The 21,440-nt window shown below is 39.7% G+C and overlaps 1 protein-coding gene across 4 annotated transcripts in view; it reads right to left on the bottom strand.

Moving 5' to 3' along the window:
* Positions 1–21,440, bottom strand: part of LOC138723838 (VPS10 domain-containing receptor SorCS1) — a 269,305-nt gene that overhangs the window by 43,718 nt on the left and 204,147 nt on the right. For all 4 annotated transcript variants that reach the window (XM_069863214.1, XM_069863216.1, XM_069863215.1 and 1 more), the window contains exons 8-16: positions 21,100–21,189; positions 15,796–15,975; positions 11,289–11,435; positions 5,538–5,640; positions 5,001–5,077; positions 4,183–4,274; positions 3,106–3,213; positions 1,993–2,110; positions 19–149 (exon numbers count right to left, since the gene is read on the bottom strand). In XM_069863214.1, the coding sequence (XP_069719315.1) occupies positions 19–149; positions 1,993–2,110; positions 3,106–3,213; positions 4,183–4,274; positions 5,001–5,077; positions 5,538–5,640; positions 11,289–11,435; positions 15,796–15,975; positions 21,100–21,189 (1,046 nt within the window). The remainder of the gene's footprint in view (positions 1–18; positions 150–1,992; positions 2,111–3,105; positions 3,214–4,182; positions 4,275–5,000; positions 5,078–5,537; positions 5,641–11,288; positions 11,436–15,795; positions 15,976–21,099; positions 21,190–21,440) is intronic.

Here is a 21,440-nt window from a genome sequence, read left to right on the forward strand (position 1 = left end):
CTTGTGCTCACTGCTCACCAGTCAAAATCAGCCTCTGTGCACACACACGGCTCCGAGGTCATGGCCCCAGCATATTTTCCTTGCATGCATTTCTTCTCTGATTTGCGCTTCTTGTAGATCCTTTTTGCTCCCATGATGCAAGCTTCTCCCTGGAAACAAAAGCAAAAATATCTTTCTCTGACACCCACCAGGCTATCCGTATCACCCAGTTTTTCCAAGCCTGTGCAACAGGAGCTGTGACTCGAGAAACAAGGATGGGAAGTCAAACGCCATGTCAGTACACTGAAGCTAATTAAAGCTACTGAAGCTTTAACTGAAACTAAAAAAGCTTTTCCAATACACACTAAGAAATGATCTGAGGTTACTTATTTATCCGATTTGGTTCTAAATTTCTTCCAAAGCCAATAAGCAATTGATGCAGGCCTATTTCTCATTTATAGATTAAGTTTCACAGAAACTGAACACACAGTCTGATGCCTCTGCAGTCTGAGACACAGAGCAGATCTATTTCTTTGGTCTGATCTCTTTGGCAATAATTTTGTTCAGTGGAAACCAGTGATATGTATATACGTAAATACTTTCCATGGACTATGAGCTCAGGTTTTACCGGGTTTCACTTGTTATGTGAGTGCTAAAGTTTCCCTGTCTTTTCACTCCTTCCTTCAGGACCCTGATAAATATCTCTCTAGGGAATATGGCACAGCCTTGTAATCTCAGTGGAAAGAAAATCAAAAGGCAATTCCACAGGAGCCTTCCTGAAAATATTTCTACAAGCTCCAAAGCCAACATCCTCAAAGACTATCATAAAATCCTTGGCATTTTTGCTAAGTAAGCACAAGAAAATAAAAAAAAAATATGGTAGGGGTCTTACTTTTTATGTTTTGTGCTGTTAAAATTGCTGTAGGTAAGAGAAACTTATCATAGCTTTATTTTGCCCATGAAACAGAAGGGCCTGAATGGCAACTGGTGTAAAATGCCTCCTTGAATTTCAAGGAAGCTGTACTGATTTTCAGCATCTAAGGAACTACGTCATAACCAGTAATTTAGTGTAGAGTTGTGTCTTGTGTGAGCAGCTAGTTTGTGCCAAGCTAATTTCATATTCATAATCATTATTAAATTCTTGCCCAGCAAGATATATATAGAAAGACAACCTTTGATGATATAAATGGGTGTATCACTTTAGACTGCAGCGAAGTCTGTGGTGTTTACATAACCCACAGAATTTGGGCTATATTTCACTCTAACCTGATATAACACAGGTTCTAGGACTGCAGCAGCTGCATCCAGGATTCAAGAGACAGAGCATGGGGTCCCATCAGATTGATATATAAAACGCCTGACTCCTACAGCAGAAGTACCACTGCTGAGAGAGACAGAACAAGGATGAAACCAAGTGAGTGAGAAACGAGGCTAAGAGGGAAGGAATTTGGAGAAACAAGTGTGCAAGCAACTAGAAGGATCTTAAGAGACTGTCCCTGAGGATGCAGAAGGATGAAGGAAGAGAAAGGAGGTTAGGACAGGTAAACTGCATGGAAGATGTAGGAGTGATGAAGTTAAGGCCTCTCACCAGTAGCGCTTTTGCTGTTGTTGCATTCTTTAACAACATGAGTCTGAGCTAATTGCCTGCACAAAGAATGAAATCCAAATGGCAGGTGTTCATCCTTTGGAGCTCACAGAACGCAATCTGAGAACAACATGTCAGCTGAGAAAGCTGGGGGTGTTTAGCCTGGAGAAGAGGAGGCTGAGGGGAGACCTCATTGCTCTCTACAACTCCCTGAGAGGAGGTTGTGGAGAGGAGGGAGCTGGGCTCTTCTCCCAAGTGACAGGGGACAGGACACGAGGGAATGGCCTCAAGCCATTCAGCCTCAGACCGACTGGTAAGGGACAATCTAACACACCATCCTAAACAGGAAATGACATTGGATCATGCTGATTTTTACCTGTAAGAGCATTACCTACTCCAGGTCACATCCCAGCTTCCTTGCTTCTTACCTGGCTATGGAGTTGCCAAGGCCTGTAGTCCTCTTCTGCACACCTCCGATCAAAAATGGACTTGTAGTCTACTTTCACCAGCTGCCATTCCGAGCGGTGGCTGAAATGTCCAAACACTCTACAGAATTCAGCAGGAGGAGCATACAGTAAAAGGTAGCACGAGAGGGAGCCTGGTATTTACAGATGCACAGTCGCTCACAAATTTCCAACAGAGACTAATTGTCTCAGGAGTCCCAGTTCTACAGATTTTTACTTGATTAACATGGTGAATGTGAAACTTAGGGTCCTAAACACCTACAATCTTCTTAACAATCAGATGCATCTTTTGTGCTACGGATCAAGATCCTCCTATTTGTGTCAATCCCCATATAACCAGATAGAGAAGACTTGATGTGAGGCTGGAGACAGTTGCAGCCATAGGAGTTTGATATCTCAGCTGTGAGTTTTGGGAATCACTTCCACGCTAATTAAAACCAGAAGGGACCTTCACACATTTCTGTTAACTCAGGTTAGTTTACAAGTTACATATGCTGTTTATTACAGGTCAGTCCCTTTTTTTACAGACAGAAACTGAGTTTTCCTCCTGTGTTTGCAAATCTGATCTCAGGTAAAAATGTCACAATTTTTGGCAGAGTGAATCCAGATTTATGCACTATGCAGAACTCAACATATCACATTGAAACAAATGATAATTTTTCATGAGGCAGCCTGCAGGCAACTTTTTGTCATTCATTTTTACAAAAGAATGTCTACATTTTTCTATGTCTCAGTTAAAAAAAAAAAAAGCGGCAGCAAAACACAGATATAAAAATACTCCACTTTTTTTTTTTTTTTTCAAATATCCATATGTCAAGATTAACTCTGCTTTAAATCACATTCACTTTGAGGAGTTGGATTTCATTCTAAGTGATCTTGCAAGGAACCATACTGTCATTCCTTCAATCATACCACAGATAAATATTAACAATTTAGCAACTAAAGTCTATGTATCCTGGCTTCAGACAGCACTTGGTTTGGTCCCCAACCAGAAACGCTATTCTATTATGAACAAATCTCAGAAGCTATTTTTGTTGCAGTTCCCACCAACATTAGCACGATGGCACATTCACTTACGTCATGATTAGAGTTTCCTCTCCCGGTTCCCCTAAAACTCCATCAACAAACAGTGGGAGAGATGTGAAACTGTACTTGCTCCAAGATCTCCCTTCATCAAAACTCAACCTAGTGGAGAAAGTAGAATTAGTATCATCTCACTCTCCTCCTATTTTATTTGAAGAGACTCTCTAGCTGATATGGTGAAGTAGAAAGCAGCTTGTATGCTCAGATACTGCATTTTTAGCCTTTTAAATAACTACTTCTTGAAGAAGCATCATAAATGAGAGCATTGATCAAGCTTGTTTAGCATCATACTGCTAACTCACAGCCAATGCGGAAACTAATAAAACTATGTTAGAGATTGATGCTTTAAGGGCAAAATGTAGCCTAGGCTAGGATTTTTTTTTAATAAGCAAGTAACCTTGAACATCTTATTTTTAGGTCCCCAATATAAGATCTTTTAAGGAGGTTATATTTCTGAAGTACCAGAGCTTTGCCTCTTCTGACCGACAGTCTTCCCTGTGGTGGGTCCAAGTGAAAGCTTGGAACCACTCACCACTTCCTAAGATTTAAATCTGTGCTTCAGATCATGCTGACAACAGTGGAAGTAAATCATGCAAAGTATCACTAAACTATAATCTAGCATGTACACCCAAGATTGCTAACTAGCAAGGACACTTTTGCCTTTTTGACTATGTAACTCTGAATCCATTCAACAAAAATCTGTTTCATTATTGCTGTTTGCCACACAGAAGACAAACTCATCAATAACTTTGAAAATTAAGAGTGCTTTTGTAGCTTAATAAGAGACAAAGCCATAATCCAGTTTGGTATTACATAAATAAAAAACTCAAGAAGCCAAGTTGTGGTAAATCAGAGAATTCATGGAATTACAGACAATATCTCAGATCTGGCCAAATTGAAACTATGTAAGAAGGAATTGATAGGATTACTCAGCTTTACCTGAGCTAATGTTTGCTAGTACTCTGATATTTTCTAGGCTGTAGCTACAGAAAACTCTGGATGCAGTCTAAGTCCCTGCTTCCTGGCATTTGAAAAGAGGGACAGCAGACATTTAGCAGATGAGGTCATTACCAGAGATGTCTAATAGGCAGAGATGTGTGTTTCATGGCAACCAGTACTCCACCTTTATCCAGGTACAGAACACTGTGTTCTTCCTCAAAAATCTAGGGGGGGAAAGCATATATTTAAATCTATTTTCCTTAACATCAAGAAAATGACATAGTTCTTTAAACATGACCGAGCCAGAGCACAGGTATGTGCTAAGGAATTCACAGAGTAGAGAGAAGATATTCTGTATAGAAACAGTTCCTGGGTTTTGGTTTTCATTGTTTGGGTTTGCAATTTTTTTCAGTTTTTCTAGACCTTGGAAAACATATTCTGCCTCTGCTTGATAGAAAGGTAGAAAAATGAATTTTTGCAAGGATCAACAATTTCCCTCCTTTCGATGACAGATTTTTGTTTAAAGAAGAACTTTATGTGTTTGCACATATCCGGCTCTATCTCATGTAAGTGATGCAGATAGAAAAATGAGGGCTGGTCAAACATTGTAAAATAATTAGATTCTTGGAATATCAAATATTTAAAAATGTTTTCTTTTCCTGTGTCTTTTTTATATTGGCTTTCTGCAAACATTCGCTCTCTAGTTTATACAGCAGCATTCGTCAGACTGGGAAAGTCACTCTTTCTCTCCATCACTTGATTTCCCATAAAGAAAATAGGAATAGTAGAACTTTCTGTTCTCTGGATGAACACATTCAAGTTTACCCTTCTATAAAAATTTGCAAAGAGCTACTCTGAACCTAGAAAAACAAAAATTAAGTGATAGCTTGAATCTACTTTTACGACAATTTCCTATGATTGCTATTTAAACCTGTGATTCAGTTACTTACCTGTCTCCAAGTGTTCCCAGCATCAGAAGAAATAAACATGCTGATGTCATTTTCTGATAGTTCAGTGCCTATATTACCTGTAGGATTAGCATTGATTAGTGACACAACATTCTAAGAAACAAACAGTAAATTTAGCAAATTAGGGGAGCAGATATATTTATTTACCTTTTGCAATTATACAAATTCTCATTTTGGAAACAGAAAGAGGGGGAAAGAAAAGATTTTCATTTTGAAGAAAATACATGTTAAGATCCAATCCAAACAGCTGTAAACACCTCCATATGCAAAGATTTGAATCTTATGTTCATGGGAGCAGAGGACTAGAAATGATCTCCTTGGTCTTGAAGGACATTTTCCATAAAAAATATATGACGAGTTGAAGGTCCATAAGGACTTCCATTTGACACACTGTCTTCCTTCTCAACATTCCTAGTGTGACACCCCACACGCCACCCAATGCTCTCCACACCCACCACAAGCTCAAGATTTCATCAATGTTCGCACACCCCACACAGACTATCTTTAAATGTTTCATACCTGAAGCTACAATAATACTGGGGGCAGTGTCTCGGCTGGCGATGTTTCCTGAGGTGTAGGGATTCTCCGAGACCTTCAGATGAAGATGAAGGGAGCAATAGGGCTATGGAGAAAAAGTTGAAAAAAAGTAAATAGCAGACACAACATGAAATGCATACCCTTATTTCTATAGGTTTAGAAATATATAATGTGTTTCTGTATCACTTCCTCATTGCTGCATCCAGACAACCTTAGAAAGACATGGCCACTGATCTGGGTCCATTGTGAGAGATTCGTTATCTAATGCAACTCATTCCAGCTGGCAAATTGATTTACTGGGCTAAAACCCTTCCACAAGGACAAGACTTTTGAGGCTGTAGCCACAAAGGAGGCAACCAGGATTACAAGGGCAGGTAATGGTAAGAATTACCTAGCTCCCTTGGCTCCTAACTCTCTACAGAAGCAAGCAAGGCTGCAGATATGACAAAGCGACTCTCAGAGCAGCAGTGCCTGAGCTATTTCTGCAACAAAAAGCAATATAACCCTATTGCTGTGGTGCTAGGTCACCACTAATCAGCCATGGGAAATGACTTAACTCACAGTGTCATACCATTTCTTGACTCTGAGTATTTTTGACACATGACTCTCTTCTGCGCCGCACTAAGATGAAATACCAGGACTGGGAAGTGTTAGTTTAGAAGTTGTTTAAAACAATGCTTCATTGCCCAATCTGGATGTGTCCTTTGAGATTTCAGTACAAATACATCCATGGAAACCTCACCTGTTTGTTATTGATTTTGTATGTCAGGTAGTCAGATAAGACAGGAATGGTATAGAATAAATCAGCCGAGTGAGAAGGTAGGGCAGACAGGCAGATTTCCAAAGTTGGCGTTACAATTTCCTCCAAATCTGCACTGTGATAACTTCTGAAAATTTCTGACAATTTTTGCTTCAGTATTTTTTTTCTTCCAAACCTCATGAAGAATCCTTCATGAAATATGCTAAGGGAAGGGAGATGAAAAATTGCTGGCCAGAAAACCTAAAGCAAACCGACCTAATTGAAGGGGACATCACACAGGAACGCAAATACAGTCAAGCCTATGCTTCAGCTTGCATGACCCTGGAAAATTAGCAGGAGTGGCTATGCAGAAGGACTCTAAGGAGGCAGGTCTTTCTATCTAATATCAGCTGTCTAAAGGCTAGGTTTGCAGCCCCAAATGTTTTGTAGGCTTGCTCTGCAGACCTAGCCTCATAGGTCACTGGTGGAATACCACTGATCCATACCATCTCAAGGTAAGTGTCTATGACTGAAATGAAAATCTCTGTGGAAAATGGCAGGTTTTTTTTTTTGCAAAGGCAAGTAAGGGTGGTTAGGAAGGATGGGAGCTCTCACTTATGTGCGACAGGAAAAGGGGACACAGGGCGGTGCAGAAGGGAACACAACTTGCCAAATGGAATGTACTGAGCAACCTAACTCTAAGTGACAGGCTTATGAGGGCAGCTGCAGGAGCAGCCGGGGGGTGCAGGAAGGTAGTGGAAACCAAATCAAGCTGACATGCATGTAGGAAGTGGAAAAGCATTATAAAAGCATGAATTCATCCCTTTTACATTTTTATACATTGCGAAAAGACTAAATACAGAACATATTTTTAAAACTAATATAATCGAAGCCCACTTCAGCATTTTGAAGACAGTAGATAATGGCAGCAACTCAGACAGTTCCCTGCTCTAACGCAGATTAAACCTCATTAAGCTCATTTTTTTCTGCTACCAGAGGTTTTCTTTCAAATTTGTCTCATTTTACGGATATAATACAAAGAAATGGGATAGGCATCTCAGATATTAAAACCTGGTCACCTGTCTGAGCAGAAAGATGGTATTTTTAGTGGCATGACTTCTTATTGGTTGGAGTACAGTAATGCTCACAGTGTCTAGTGACGACTGCATGTAGTGTAAAAACTAACCTCCCCACTCTAGCCGAACACCTCAAGTTATTGCCCATGGCCCTTTCACGTGCTTTCCATGGCAGCATTTACTTCTCCACCCCTGATGTACACTGTCTCCATCATGTGTCTTTATATAGTTCATTAACAGATATTTTTTCAGACTGGGTAGTCTTCTATCACACTGTTGGTCCCTTTTTGTTTCACCTCTAGCTCCCACAGCATAACTGACATCTCAGCTTTGTTTTTTTTAGAATTTCAGTCAATTGTCTCTATCCTTCTTGTTGTTATCAACCCGCTTCTGAAATCAATATTTTCATCAGATTTACCACTTTGGGGTTTCTCTGACATTGTCTAGTACCCAGCAATTCTAGGTGCAGCAGACACCAAGGGAAAGACAAGCACTGCCATAGAGGATTTGCAGCCTACGTAGAAGATAAAGTATGAGTGACATAGCCCACTGCTCTGCTCGCTGCCATAGTTCTTACAATAATTCTCGAGTTCATTACTTGTTTCCTAATATTTTCAAGCCAGCACTTTCATGCTGTCCTATCAGAAGGCTCATCAGTCCACAGTAAAATTTCTCACAAATATCTGCAAATCCACTTCTTGGCTGTTCTGCAAAGGCCACCTGAACAGTCTCCAATGGTGTGATATACACAAAACAGTTATTAGTGACAGTTCCTGATCAAGAGTGGGGCATTATTACACAAGGATGATGCTAGACACCCTTCACAAAGCTAGGGGTAGTCATGGTATTTGCTCACCTGCAATAGCAAGGGACAATAAAGGGAGATAAACACTTCCAGAAGAGAGATTCAAACCACCTTACTTAGATGCTTAAACCATTCTGTAGCAGATGGCATGAATGCCCTCCCTTAAGAGAAATGGGTCTTTGTCCTGAAATACTTATAATCCACATAGACAAGAGAAACAAAATGTGGAAGGGAATAAACAGATGTCTGGGGAAGAGGCACAGAGAAAATCAACGACTTGCCCAAGGTAACATAGGAAATTGGAGATAGGCCTAAAAATTAAATCAAGATTCTCCTGAGATTCAGCCCCTGTTTTAACCACAGGTCCATCCTTGAAAGCTAATTGATTAACTCTCCTAGCCCATAACTTGCAAGACAGAACTATTCCTTGGTTAACCACTTCACAGCACAGTATCTTTGGGATATAATACCTTGGCAGCTATTTTATGAACATTAAGCATATTCAGCATAGAAAACAAGTGATATAAACAAGAAAAATAAAACCTTGGGATTAGATGTAATTTCATTGCTTTCCTCTATCCTCATTATTTAGAGCCACCTCACAAAAATTGCAAAGATACTCTTCAAGCTACTTTGAAAAAAACACCTCGAGCACACTGTCAGTAGAGGGATGGTTCCATCTGGCTCGCCTTGAGTTTCAAGTAGATTTCCCCTTAACTTTCTTGGCTGCCAACTTAGCTGCTATGTTCTTATTTTTGCATTAACTCTCCCTTCGTTTAGGTTTAAAGAGCAGATGCACAGAAGACACAGAACTACACTCACAGTCTGGGGACCATCCTGTCACTCTGTGAAAGGGCAAATCCCATTCTGCCAACCAGATGGAACATATGACATCGCTGTGTCCCAAACTACTGTTAGAGACAGTTCTGCTGAAAACCAGCAGTGTGAAAGCATTAATATCTGCTGTGGAGAAAGGATGTTAGTTAAGCTATCATTTCGTGAATTTTTGAATTCCATATTCTAGCATCGTCTTCCCCATCATCAACTGTGAAGCTCAAATCAGTTTTTTAAATAGCTTGGGTTTCTCTTGTAGGACTGTTTTTTACTTTGTGCTTTTGTTGCATTCTCTGTACCTCCCTTTCTTTTGCAGGCAGGCAGACTGATCCTTTAGAAGACCTAACAAGTCAATTTTTTTTCAGATTTCATATATTTGCTTTCTTGCAAATTAGCAAGGCAACCATCTACCACTCTGCATGTAAATCTGATGATCTCTGCTCTTCTACAATTCCACTAGGTTGTGACAACCTAAGCATGAAGGAGGCAGTCTCAGGCAACAAAAGAGGCTTCTTGTCTTTTTACCTATCTTAAGGGAAGAGGAAAAATAAACACGACTAAATATTCCTCTGACCTTACCACAGGGAAGGGCTGACTACGTTCCTTTTCAGTACTCCAGGAAATTTACCATTCCCAACTGAATTCCAGCTTGTCCAAGGAGCCTGCAGAGCAGTTCATCTGGCTCATTTATAACCATAATGGCAAGTCAGATTTCTCTTCATCAGTGCACAAAAATCCCAAGAAAGGCCTTTTCTCAGAAGTCAAACTTCAAAGTTATGGAAAAAGAACAGCACTGACTTTGATTCTTTTACTTGACCACATGGCTTTTATTTCTTCTGCCTTGTAAACCTCAAAGTATCACTCTATCATATTGTATAACAAAAAGATTGTGTTTCTGATAAATTTTGTCATAATTTTTGTCATAATTTGAAAAAGACAAGGTGTGGGGTTTTTTTACCACATATGTTTACTTGAGTTAAATTAGATTACATCTATTTATAACATGAAAGTTGCTACACATAGCCCTTTCTGAAAAAAATTTAATTCTTTTATGTCTACAAAGTTTTCTAATATCATCTTTTTGGTTTTCATCTTATAAAAAGGTTTAATTTAAAAATGCCCATAGTTACAGTTTTAAAAACTTGAAAGAAGAAAAGATAAAACAAACCAAACAAATTTAATCATGGTCTGAAATAACTCTTCTCTTTGACCCTCAGTCCTCTCTATTTATTTTTTCCATACTGGAGAGAAAATGAAAGGCTTGAATTTTGGCTCAATCAAAAAAATCAATTATTTGAACAGCTTCAAACATCAAGACTTTTTTCTTTGCTCTTCCAATAATGCACAAGGTTCAGGTAAGAGATAAGTGCAGCATTCAGCTACATGTCACAGTGCACAAAATATAATGCTGATTCAGATTCTAACAAACTTACACCTTCAAATGAGAAACATAATCTTTTTTTCTCTAATGGAAAATAACATGCAGGTACAGGATGGCAGGAGGAAGATCAGTGTAAATAGTGCCATATGTTAGAAGTCGTACAATATAAAATCTATTGAGAATCCCAAAGACTGAGCTTCTGAGTATTGTCCCATTACAGCGTATCAATTGTATCAGCAGAAAAATATGTTGAGATCAGTCCAAGCTTTCTAATTTGACAGAGATTTCCAATTCCACTCACACTGCTTATATTTCACTTTCACTTTTGGAAACAGTTTGCATATAATGATTATTAAACTCTTATCTGGATGCTGATCTCTATCAATAATTACAGTGACAGATAAAATATACACCCAACTCATAGCTATACACATACTTGAATAAACCTGCCAATTCTCACTTCTGAGCTCAAAGAGGGAATTCCAAATATTAACACTGCTAACAGAGTGGCCTGAAAGAAATCAAAGCTCTCTTCTTGCTTGAGCAAATTGAAAATTCCACAGCTCACTCCTCCCATCTAGCGTCCAGAGAATCAACTGCGCAGAAACAGCATCCAGCTTCACCTGCTGCTTAGGGGAGCACATCAGCTGTGCAGAAGAAAGTTGATATATAATGCCTCCTTTTGTTCCAGAAATTAAATTAAGCTAAATTACAATGTCTGGTCTTGCAACACCATCTGGAAGTCCAAGATTGATGTACCGCACTTCTAATACGCTGCATTCCCTCCACGAGGTACATCAAATAGAAAGATGAGCTGCCCTCTCCTTCCAGCGCTACCTGGTAGAAAAAGATGTTTCTTGGGATGTTACCACCCCCAAGTTACCACCCAGGTACTTACTAGGAGGCAGCGAACGGGGTTTCCTCTCAGATCAGTGTCCGGAGCCTGCAACAAATTCCAGTCTCTCCCTTTATTGTAGGTGATGAATGTTTTCACTTGGTTGTCAATCTTCTTGTTAGCCAAGAACATTCCCTTTATCCCTGCTACCTAGGAAAAATTGACATGGCTGAATAATAGATCAAGTCGATGCGGATTCTGTGCGTGTGCCCCTCTCGCCCTGTCAGACCCAAAGGGGATCTGGTGGCTGAGTCAGTGTGGTAGATATCATGGCAAGAATAGCCAAAGGACACCAAAGGAAGGCAAATTGAGGTGCTGGGGACAAGATAAGACCAGGTGGAAAGGTGACAAGTGTAAAAGAAAGCTTATGCTTCAGCATCAGCGTGGGAGCATGGCAGGATGTCTATAGCATTATCTATAAAGTGACAATCTCCCAGCTGTCTATGCATCCTTCCACCCAAAAAATGAAATATGTACAGGGCAATTACTTGTCTCTTGCACTGTGTAGCAGGAAACAGCAGCAATTTTGGCCTTGCAAAGAAAATGGCCACACGCACACAAAATTTGCAGAGCTTCTGTTCTCATATAGCCTGCTTAAGATCTTTCATCTAGGGATCCCAATGTGTTTCATAATCATCAGCGTCATTTCAACAGGATAACTTGGGACACAAAGGTATTTTTATTACCATTTCGTAATTTGAGGAAACCAAAGCACTGCTGACTCAAGCAAGGCCACCCAGAATGTTAGTTATAGAGCTAGCAATGAAATTCTCATCCTTTTATTCTTCCTGGTGTTTCACCCAAAAGCTTTATCCATAAACTTGCAGGAGGATTTTGTAAAGATGTGATGCCAATAGACTCACATTGGAATCATGCCCAAAAGTGTCTTAGTGGGAGAAAAAAAAAGTCAACCTCAAACCACAACTCACACTGCAGAATGTTCCCAGCTTCTCAGCACACTGAAAATCAATAGCCCAATAGCTGCTGCAGCTTGTGAATTAATTTGTTAGGCTGTCATTCTGCAATCTGAGTGCTGCAATAAAAAAGGAAGCAAAATTGGGAGAAGGAGGGGGGAAGTGAGAAACTTTTCGGTTTCCAGCAACTCTGTTCAGTCATCCACACCATCTATTTTTATGATATAGAACTAGCACACAGAATCATTCATCGAACCCTTTTATTCATAGAGATTATTACTTCAATGGCATCATGTGGCAAATGATTACACAGCAGATTCAGGACTCGTTCCTGCTCAACTGATTTAATTATTTGGCTGGATTTGGATGATACAGCTCCCGATGAGTAGGAACTTACTGCATTTTTAGTCATATGTCGTGAGACTGCTAGTGTACAGGGCATTGGTACAGTGCACTGGTACACTTAGTCATTCTGAATAGCACATTCTTCCTTGAACAATTGCACAAAATTTCATTTGAAGTTATGTTAAGATTTAGACGTGACTTGCTATGAAGTGCAATAGTCTTTAAATTAAGCAGTTAACTAACGCATTGTTGGTTTAAGCCTAAAAAGATTATATTTTCAATTTCTTATCTGGATTGCTTGGTCCCACTCAACACTCACAACATCTTTGTTGCAGTAGAAAGGCACCCTGAAAAGACAAGGGTACTCTGTCCCCCAGTGATACTGCATGAGTAGACAGGACTGGAAAAATAACATAGTTCTGCCTTCATTACCAAAGCTTATAGCTCCATTTGTACTTTTCTTTGGTTTTGTCCTGAAACAGTCGTATTATATAGTCCCTGTGAAATGCTGGCCATAAATGATTAAAGAGCATTTTATATATCAGGTGATAAATGTGTTCTGAAATCCTGTGATTTTTTTCTTTTTATGATTCTAGTCATGGGCCGGGACTCAGAATCCTTTCCAGAGAAAGCAGAATCTAAGTTATACTGTCACTCTTGGACAGCTTTATCTTAAAAGAAGACTCACACACTATACATGTTTGTGCGCTCTCAGTTGGAAGAGGCATAACTATTGCATCTATACAACCATGACATGCACAATGATCTTTCATCCCTGCCTTTCATACAATCCTGTGAGAAAGACTCATGCAAGTAAGTGCATGACCACCAGAGGTCAGAGAGAAAAGTTCTCGATCAGCTCCCAAACAGGCATTGTAGACAATCCTCATCACCTCAACTGCATTATGTGCAGATACAAACGCTGTCTACAGTTTTAGAAAGTTCATACAAGACATTCAAACACACAACTCAGAATACATTATTTTTTCCCATAACCAAATTCATACATCAAACATATACTTGCCATCCAGGATGTATACTGCTAAGAAAAATAAGTCCCAGAATGACAGGCATATATACCACAGCTATAGATGCATCAGTTCAGTTGTGGATTGTCTAGCTGTGGACCAGTCCAACTAGAGAGTCAAGCAGAGCCATACGACATCACTGGAGAGGTGCAAAAGCTAGAAACAGCAGCACTCCCACCCAACAGCCAGTGACTTTTGCCCTTCCCTTGCTCTAGGAGATGGTCTCTAGGACAGCTCTTTTGTGACTGCAAACCCACTGAATGCTGAGTCCAGCGTGCTGCTCATGAATTGGCACTGAAAGATTGTGGAGAGAAGATCCCTACTCTGCTCTACTCAACATCATCCAGTAGTGATCTCCTTATCCTCTACAATATCCTGCAACAGAAGAGCTCACACACTGAAATAACAACCTCTGAGTGAAAGGCTCCTGATGACTCACAGGAGAAAAGAAGAGAGGCACCATGAAACAACTTCTATTTTTCTCTTCATGCCCAAATGCAATTCCCCGTTGAGCAGCATTGAGCAGACTTATCCTTGATGTAGAACTGGTTTAGGAATCTACACACACAAGCACATCCACTGAAATGCAACCAGAACTTAATTCTAACACCTGACAAACATGCATACAGTCATGTGCACATTAAATAGGTCTTTCTTAGGCATCTTCTCAAATAGTCTTGCTTTTCCAAATATATTGCTGTCACCACAGAAGGATTCATTTTGCAATCTCTCCACTTCTTTTAATTTATGTGTGCATTTTTTTTCTTCTAGCCTTCATCTCCATTTACCCCTAGAGCATTCATCATTTTCAGCAACCCTACTGGGAGAATCATGCTGGATGGCTCTCTGTTCCCTTCCAGCTAGAACATCAAATTGAAAGGAAGGTTTCTGCCAGGTTCAGTGTCAGCCAATATTCTTTCTATCTAGATAATCAGCAGATATGACATTACAAGTCTGATTCCATAAATTTCAATCCAGGTTACTGTGTGGTGTCAGACTGATAAAACAAAACAAAGGCTTTTCTTTCCCTCTGGGATGCAGGACACCTTTACATAATGCAGTGAAACTGCTTCTTGAGCTGACGATAATAAGAGGTAACATTTTGTCCATGGGGCTGCCAGTGCCGCAGAGAGTTTAATAGTAAAAACCTCCAAATGGCTGAAATGCCAGTGCCAATTCTCCTACAGTTCATCTGCATTTATGTACAACACTTGGGCTCTCTGGACAATTCAAGGTGGTTTCCAAGTAAAGGGCAGGTGAAAGCAAAATACATCGCAGAGCTAATATTCAGAAAGTGATGGGGAAATAGGGGAAGCACCTTCATTTCTAAAGGAACTCAGATCTAGTTCACGGCCTTTATTCTAAATGGTCAGAAAATCCTCTGGAGGAGACCTGAAAATAGAAGCTGACCCTCAAACAGCAGCTAAGGATTGAATCTCAACTTAGCTGAGTGCTGTCTGCAGAAGGAAAACAGGCAGCAGAGCAAGAGAAGTACAAGGGCACATTAGAAGTCCTACTCTTAGGGTCAGTTGTACAGCAGACAATGCAAAATGACCTTTTTACAGGTGAGCCAAGGCAGAATGTGCTTGTGAGAAAAAGGCTAAGGGGTAAATTGGCATCAAAATGAGGCAGGAGAATCTCCTTGCTCATGGGATAGCCCAAGAGGGGATATCCAAAATCATTTCACTTCCCAGAATAGTCCAAGCTGAGGAAGATGACAATGACAGCTGAAAACTGCTGTTGCTCCTTACTTCTAAAGAGATTAATCTATCAGAAATGCAACAAAAATCGGAGAACGATGCTATTCAGAGTGTAGGGAGCTTTCAGAGTCACAGGCTGGACCAATGTGGGTCAGCAGAATTTTGAGAAGCTTAAAGAGCTCCTCTTAGGGACCGAATGAACTATTTCACTGTATCTTCTGATACATATTTTCCTATGCATGAAAGAGCCATGAGCTGTTCCTCACCTGAGAACCTACAAGTACAGCAGTAAATCTGTTCATAATGTTAAGCTGGGTCTAAATTCAACACCTGTGTAAAACCTGGCCTTGAAACTCAGTTGATTGCACTGAGGCCCGTAAGTAAAAGGAAGATAAAACTATGTGTTTAGTCATTTCTTGGCTCTGCTGTTCACATACATATTACAAGACTGATGTGCAAGAAGTAAATGGTACTGATAACACGTGAGCTCCTGTGGGATGAGATGTTTGGAGTCATGACATACCTCATAGAGGTCAATCATCACGTTCCCCTCCAGCCCTTGACTACTTTTGACATCTTCCAAGGCCAGGGTGAAGTAAATCCCTCGGGTGTCCGAGATGTACAGATTGTACGTGTCATTCTGGTTCCACTCTTGAACAGCTGCAAACACCTGATTCTCGTCTGTGCTGATAACATGCATGTCCTGAGGAAAGAAAAGAGTGGGAGGTTTCTAGAGGGAGATCTGCTCTGTCATTTCCAAGGGCATCAAAGTAATTGTGGAGGAGCAAGGGATCTATTTAGGCTGGAGTTTAAATGGAAACTTCAGGCAAAGTCCCTGCGAGCAGATAATTCCGTCCAGGAATATTTCACACCAGCTCTCTTCTGACAATTTTCAAAGCAGTAATTAACCGATGAGGTGTTAATTGAACATTTACATTGGCAGTCCACTGTTATACAACAGCACTTTTCCCCTCCTACCAGCACTTTCATTCTAAAGAGTACTTTGTTTAGGAAGGAGAGGGGGTTGCTTATTTGGGTTTGGGGTTTTTTTGGCACCTGAGTGGTTCCACTTTTGATTGTGGAATCACAGATATTAAAAATGCATTTTTTTTAAAAAAAAAGAAGAAAAAAACAGCATCTGAAACATCTTTTTCTTGCCTAGCTTTCAGAAACCAAGTGTGCCTGGGAATTGATACAAGGAGGATCGAATAGGTTAACATCTGCAGCCAGTACTGCTGTTATGTATCATTTCTAATGACAGTGTCAACTAGTGGCCCTGGATCACCATGCTAAATACACCCCTTTCCGCAAGAAATATAACAGAAAGACAATCCTAATCCTCACTAGATGCAAAAAGCAGACTGTAGCTAGATCACTAGTGTTATAAGTAAGGTTTTGCTTTACTCTCTTTATCCTATAGGATACAGCAGGCAGGAAGCAATTAAATTTGCATAACTTAAAAAAAAAAAAGCAAAACAAACAAACAAACAAAACAATCTATTAAACCTGATTCACTCTTTCCATGCCTGGAGTAATAATTACTCATTGGAAAAAGCCATCAAGAGAGATTATTATAATGAAATTCCCAGGTTCTATCTATCCAGCACAGGCACCTTGAGTTCTTTGGTGCCATAAAAATCTGTAGAGGTAGGAAAAGAAATGCAGATTTCTTAGCACCAGGTGATTCCCAGAAGATTCAGCTGTTCTGTTTGTTTTGGACACATACCCTAATGTTATTCTGCTTCAATGGATCTCAGCCAGGACTTTGTATATGCAAAACTAGGAACTTTATCAAAAACGTAATCTTTGGAAGCTGATGCTACTTCTCCTTCTGTTAATAATAGTCTTTGACAACTCACCTTTTCCTGGTTTGGTAGGGGGACTTAATACTTCCAGAGAGAGACTTGTAATGTAAAGATGAAAAATAATATAATGAAGAAGCCTGATCTATAAATTTGAAACTGAATGCACCATGAAGTTAAGATTCAGAATAGTTGTTTGTTCATCCAGATCCAGATCTGGATATGGAGTGGATGAATATTCACTTGATTTACTTGCTTCTTTGTGGTGGCTTTCTGAAGAAACAGATTGGCTTAAAACTCTAAGGCAATAAGAAAGACAATATAAGTCTCACTGCCTTCTACTAATTGTGACTGTGAGTAGAGATCCTCTCCTAGTGCCAGCTGTGCTAGTAGAAGTTACTGCCGCAGCTGTTAGTCAGAAGCTCCTTGTTTCAGACTGTCACCCTAGTCAATCTGCTGGTAGATCTACACGAGTAGGTGTTCCCAATGTGCTTCAGGCAACACTGGCTAACAGAGCTCTAATCTCAAGTTTCAGCGTTGTATAGGTATGTATACACATGGACAGATCTCTCTCTTTAAACACACGTAGAGATTATAAGCAAAACATGTTTTGTCTGGTGAATGTACAGCTTCATTAACTTAATATTTTAATCAACAGCTTTGTAATAACTAGGAGAGAGAGGTAAAGATATTTTTATCAACACCAGGGAAAACTAAAGGCAATTTCATGAATGCTTAGAAGCAAATAAGTTAATTTATTCACAGGATGCTCCCTGAGTTTTGAACAGAACACGCTGTAAGATGCAAGTCTACAGAAGATCCTAGTAAGGTTTTAGGAATTAAAGCCCAGAGAAGTAGAGACTCAGGCAGAATTAGAATAATATGCATTGTACAGAAAGTGAAAAAGGATAGCATTCCAACTGTCTGCCTTTGGGGATCGATTAACTTTTATTCTTAATATATTCTTGTCCAATAGATGCAGTAGCAATGTAAAGCTTTGCTAGAAAGAGATCAGTACATGGGCATTAAACAAGTCTTTGACTGACATCAGGAATTTTTTTGTTTCCATGTTGGGAAAATTAAAATTAATTAGTATATTATCATATCATATTCACTTCTTTTTTATTTTTTTTATTAAGGGTAGAGGTTGCTTTTCAGGTGGGAGGAATAATACAATAATACATTTATCTTGATATGGAGCAAGAGCTTCACTGCATTTTCCACTGCTATCACAGATGTTCATTTCACCTCCCTACAGAGGCGGAAGAGGACAGGAGAGTGAAGCAAGGCACCTTTCACAGTCAGCATCATCTTTACGGGCTTCCTGTGCATCTGCCTACTGAAAGTCTGAACTTTGGTCTCACTGTTCCAGCACATAGTGGAAGTGGATTAATATGCAGTTCTACTATCTGTCTCTCTTGCCTTTCCAAAGAAAAAAGTATGTTGCTGTGCATGGGTTTGATCAGGTGTCTACTCCAATGACTAAAAGCCAAAGCTTTCTGAAATACTAAACATGCTTCAATTGCCCTTTTGCACTTGATCAGGGAACTTTTCTTCCTGGTAAGTTAAATAGCAGTTAAATAGCCTGTTTTATCTTGTCAATTCATGGGACTGTCAGTTCTTTTTAAGGTCTGTATTTAAGGATTATTTTGTGGTTATTGCTTCTTCCATCAGGAAGTGCATCCTGAGGTTGAAAGAAGGTGATGAATTTAAAACAGAGGTACCACACGCACCCACCCCATCAGTATTCAGCTCAGCATCAGTTATGGACAGGTCTTTTTAAAAGAGAAATTGCTTAGCTTGCTTCAGCATGCACAGATGTCTGCCCAGTGCGTTGGTCTAAAATAGAGTGAATATACCCTGTGTGTACATTTATGGTGATTATCATGAGTGACATTACAGAGCTCACACTGTGGGGCTGTTATACAGAATAGGCAGCACCAACCCACAGAGCAAAGTCACTGCAGAAATTAACAGGTCTCAATAAAGACCATCTACAGGGTTAACAAAACCTGTACTACATATGCAGGCATCTTGTATGGGAGAGTTTCTAATTCATTAAGGCTTTTAATCAAACTGGCTACCAGGATATCAATGCCAACAACAAAAAATACTTTAGTTTTTATTTGCTGTAGGCCGTTCCTGCCTGAGCAGCAGTATCACCTGCCAAAGTTGTCTGCCATCACATCCCTCCAGTTTAGAAAAAGTGACAGGCAGAGACAAAAAGCTTGATATTTCCATCTTCAGTTCCAGAAGTCGCTTTGTACTCTTTACCATATTTGGCCCTTCTTTCTTAGCTGAAGGAGATAAAAGAGAATTTAGGCATAAAAGAAGCTGTTTGTTTCAATTCATTGAATAGTATAAAGCTTTGTGCATTTTTAATAAAAGCAGCTATCCTGCTTTGATAGCTGCTTCCTAGACAGCCAAAGCTCCACTATAGCTCCTTCCATGCCAAATGCAGATCTTCAGTCTTTGAAGATAGTCCAAGACTGTGACGAAGTACCTTATCTCCTTAAATACCTGCCTTTTTCTTTGGGTCAAATAACTTGAATGTATTGCTCCAATTCCTACTCTCTAACAGCACATTTTAATGTAGTTGAAGTGCATTTTCCCTGGCTTTACAGAGATTTCTTTGAGAAGGTGGACAGTTGGAAAAACAAGTGTGGGCTAAAGGAGGCAACCAGTTCAAAGCAAGTAGTCTCTCTACAGAGGGTCTGAATCAGCTGTAAAAGATGATTTTGATTTAGGTATTACAATAATCACGATAAAAATGGAACTAAGGACTACTTCAGGAAACACCTGTTTAAATTTGATCTGACTTGACAGAGTAATTCCTTCCTGCTTGGATGGGAAGCTTCAAACTAACCTATTAATGGGACTGAAGATCTTGGGGTGGATCGCAGGTATCCTGTGTCAGAGCTAAGAGTATATCACGGCTTCTGGTAGTGTCCTAGTTGTCCTGTAAGCTGAGTTTTCAGGTGATGTAAATAGGAGCAAAGGGTATAAAAGCACAGTAAGGTAAGGTCTGAGCTGCAGTCTGGTTACAGGAGGGTCACCCACGCAGTCCAGTATAAACAGGGCAGTTGGGTTCAGGAATCAAACATAGACCGTTGAGATATCAGCCAAAGTAGCCCTTTGAATCTTTCCACCTACAAAATCTAGTGCACTTTCAACTTCTAGGAACAGGTTGATCTCTTAAGTTTCTTTTTTTTTTCTTCTTTTTGACAATCCTTGCTTAATTTCTAGAAATTCATTTGCCTCCAGATGTTAGACCTCACATAGAATCCACTAGATCATTTATCATAAAATCATAGAATCACCAGGTTGGAAGAGACCCACTGGATCATTGAGTCCAACCATTTGCTGCCTTTGAGCTTAAATTTCATTTAAACCAGGCTAGAACAAGAATGAAAGGGCCTCAAAAAAAAAACCCCAAAAACCCAAACCTCAGTCTTTGTTAAGAAGTGATTAGAAGCCCAGGTGCAAAATGCTGATTTCTTCAAAATGGACCTAACATTTCATACAGGTCTTTTAAAAAACTGAGCTCCAGAAGGCATTAAGTGCCTTTCAAGTTCCAGTACTAATTCACCATTGTTCTTAATTAGGGAAGATACAGAGCAGACACACAAAGACATCTCTTTGCTTAGTTCCCATTAAAATATGTTAATGAGCCAAAGTACAAAAAGCAACCCACACAAGATAAGGTTAAGAGAAGGGAATCTGAACCACCAAAAAGGGGAGAAAAAAAAAACCATAGCCCTCTCCAAAACTTAATTAAATAACCATAAAGAAATGGTAATTGACATGGGCTGTGGTATTTGTCTACATTTCATGCTGATGTCCTTGACTAGTCCAAGTGCTGACTTTGTTTATAGTCATTTCTTGCTTGTAAACCTTCTGTTAAAGAAGAATGATGCTTTCACTCGTTGCATGTCGTTATGCAGTTACTTGCATTGTATTGAAGAATTCCTGTACCATCAAAATATCTGTAGGTTCACGTGGACATTCCAGCAACAGCAACCTACCTTGGGCAAGGAGTACTTTGGTAGCTTCATCGGTGTAAACGCGTTCCTCCTGTAAGAAACGTAATAATGTGGTCTTCCTCCTGATGTCAACTATGAGAGAATCAAGAAAGCTATCATCAGGATTTTTCTTTTTTATTTATAAGGGAAAATATCAAGAAAAACTGTCGAATGAAATCCCACAGTGTTGGTGACAATGGCTTAAAACTGCAGCACTGTTACAGTTGATGAATAAACATTGATCCAATTGACAGTGGCTGAAAAAGAAAGCAAAAGGAATCCCATTTTCTGCAAAGAGTCTCAAAAGCCAGAATTTCAGGTGAAAATCTGGGGAAGGTGAGCTC

Source organism: Phaenicophaeus curvirostris, chromosome 9, assembly GCF_032191515.1.
Source record: "Phaenicophaeus curvirostris isolate KB17595 chromosome 9, BPBGC_Pcur_1.0, whole genome shotgun sequence".
NCBI classification, from domain to species: Eukaryota; Metazoa; Chordata; class Aves; order Cuculiformes; family Cuculidae; genus Phaenicophaeus; species Phaenicophaeus curvirostris.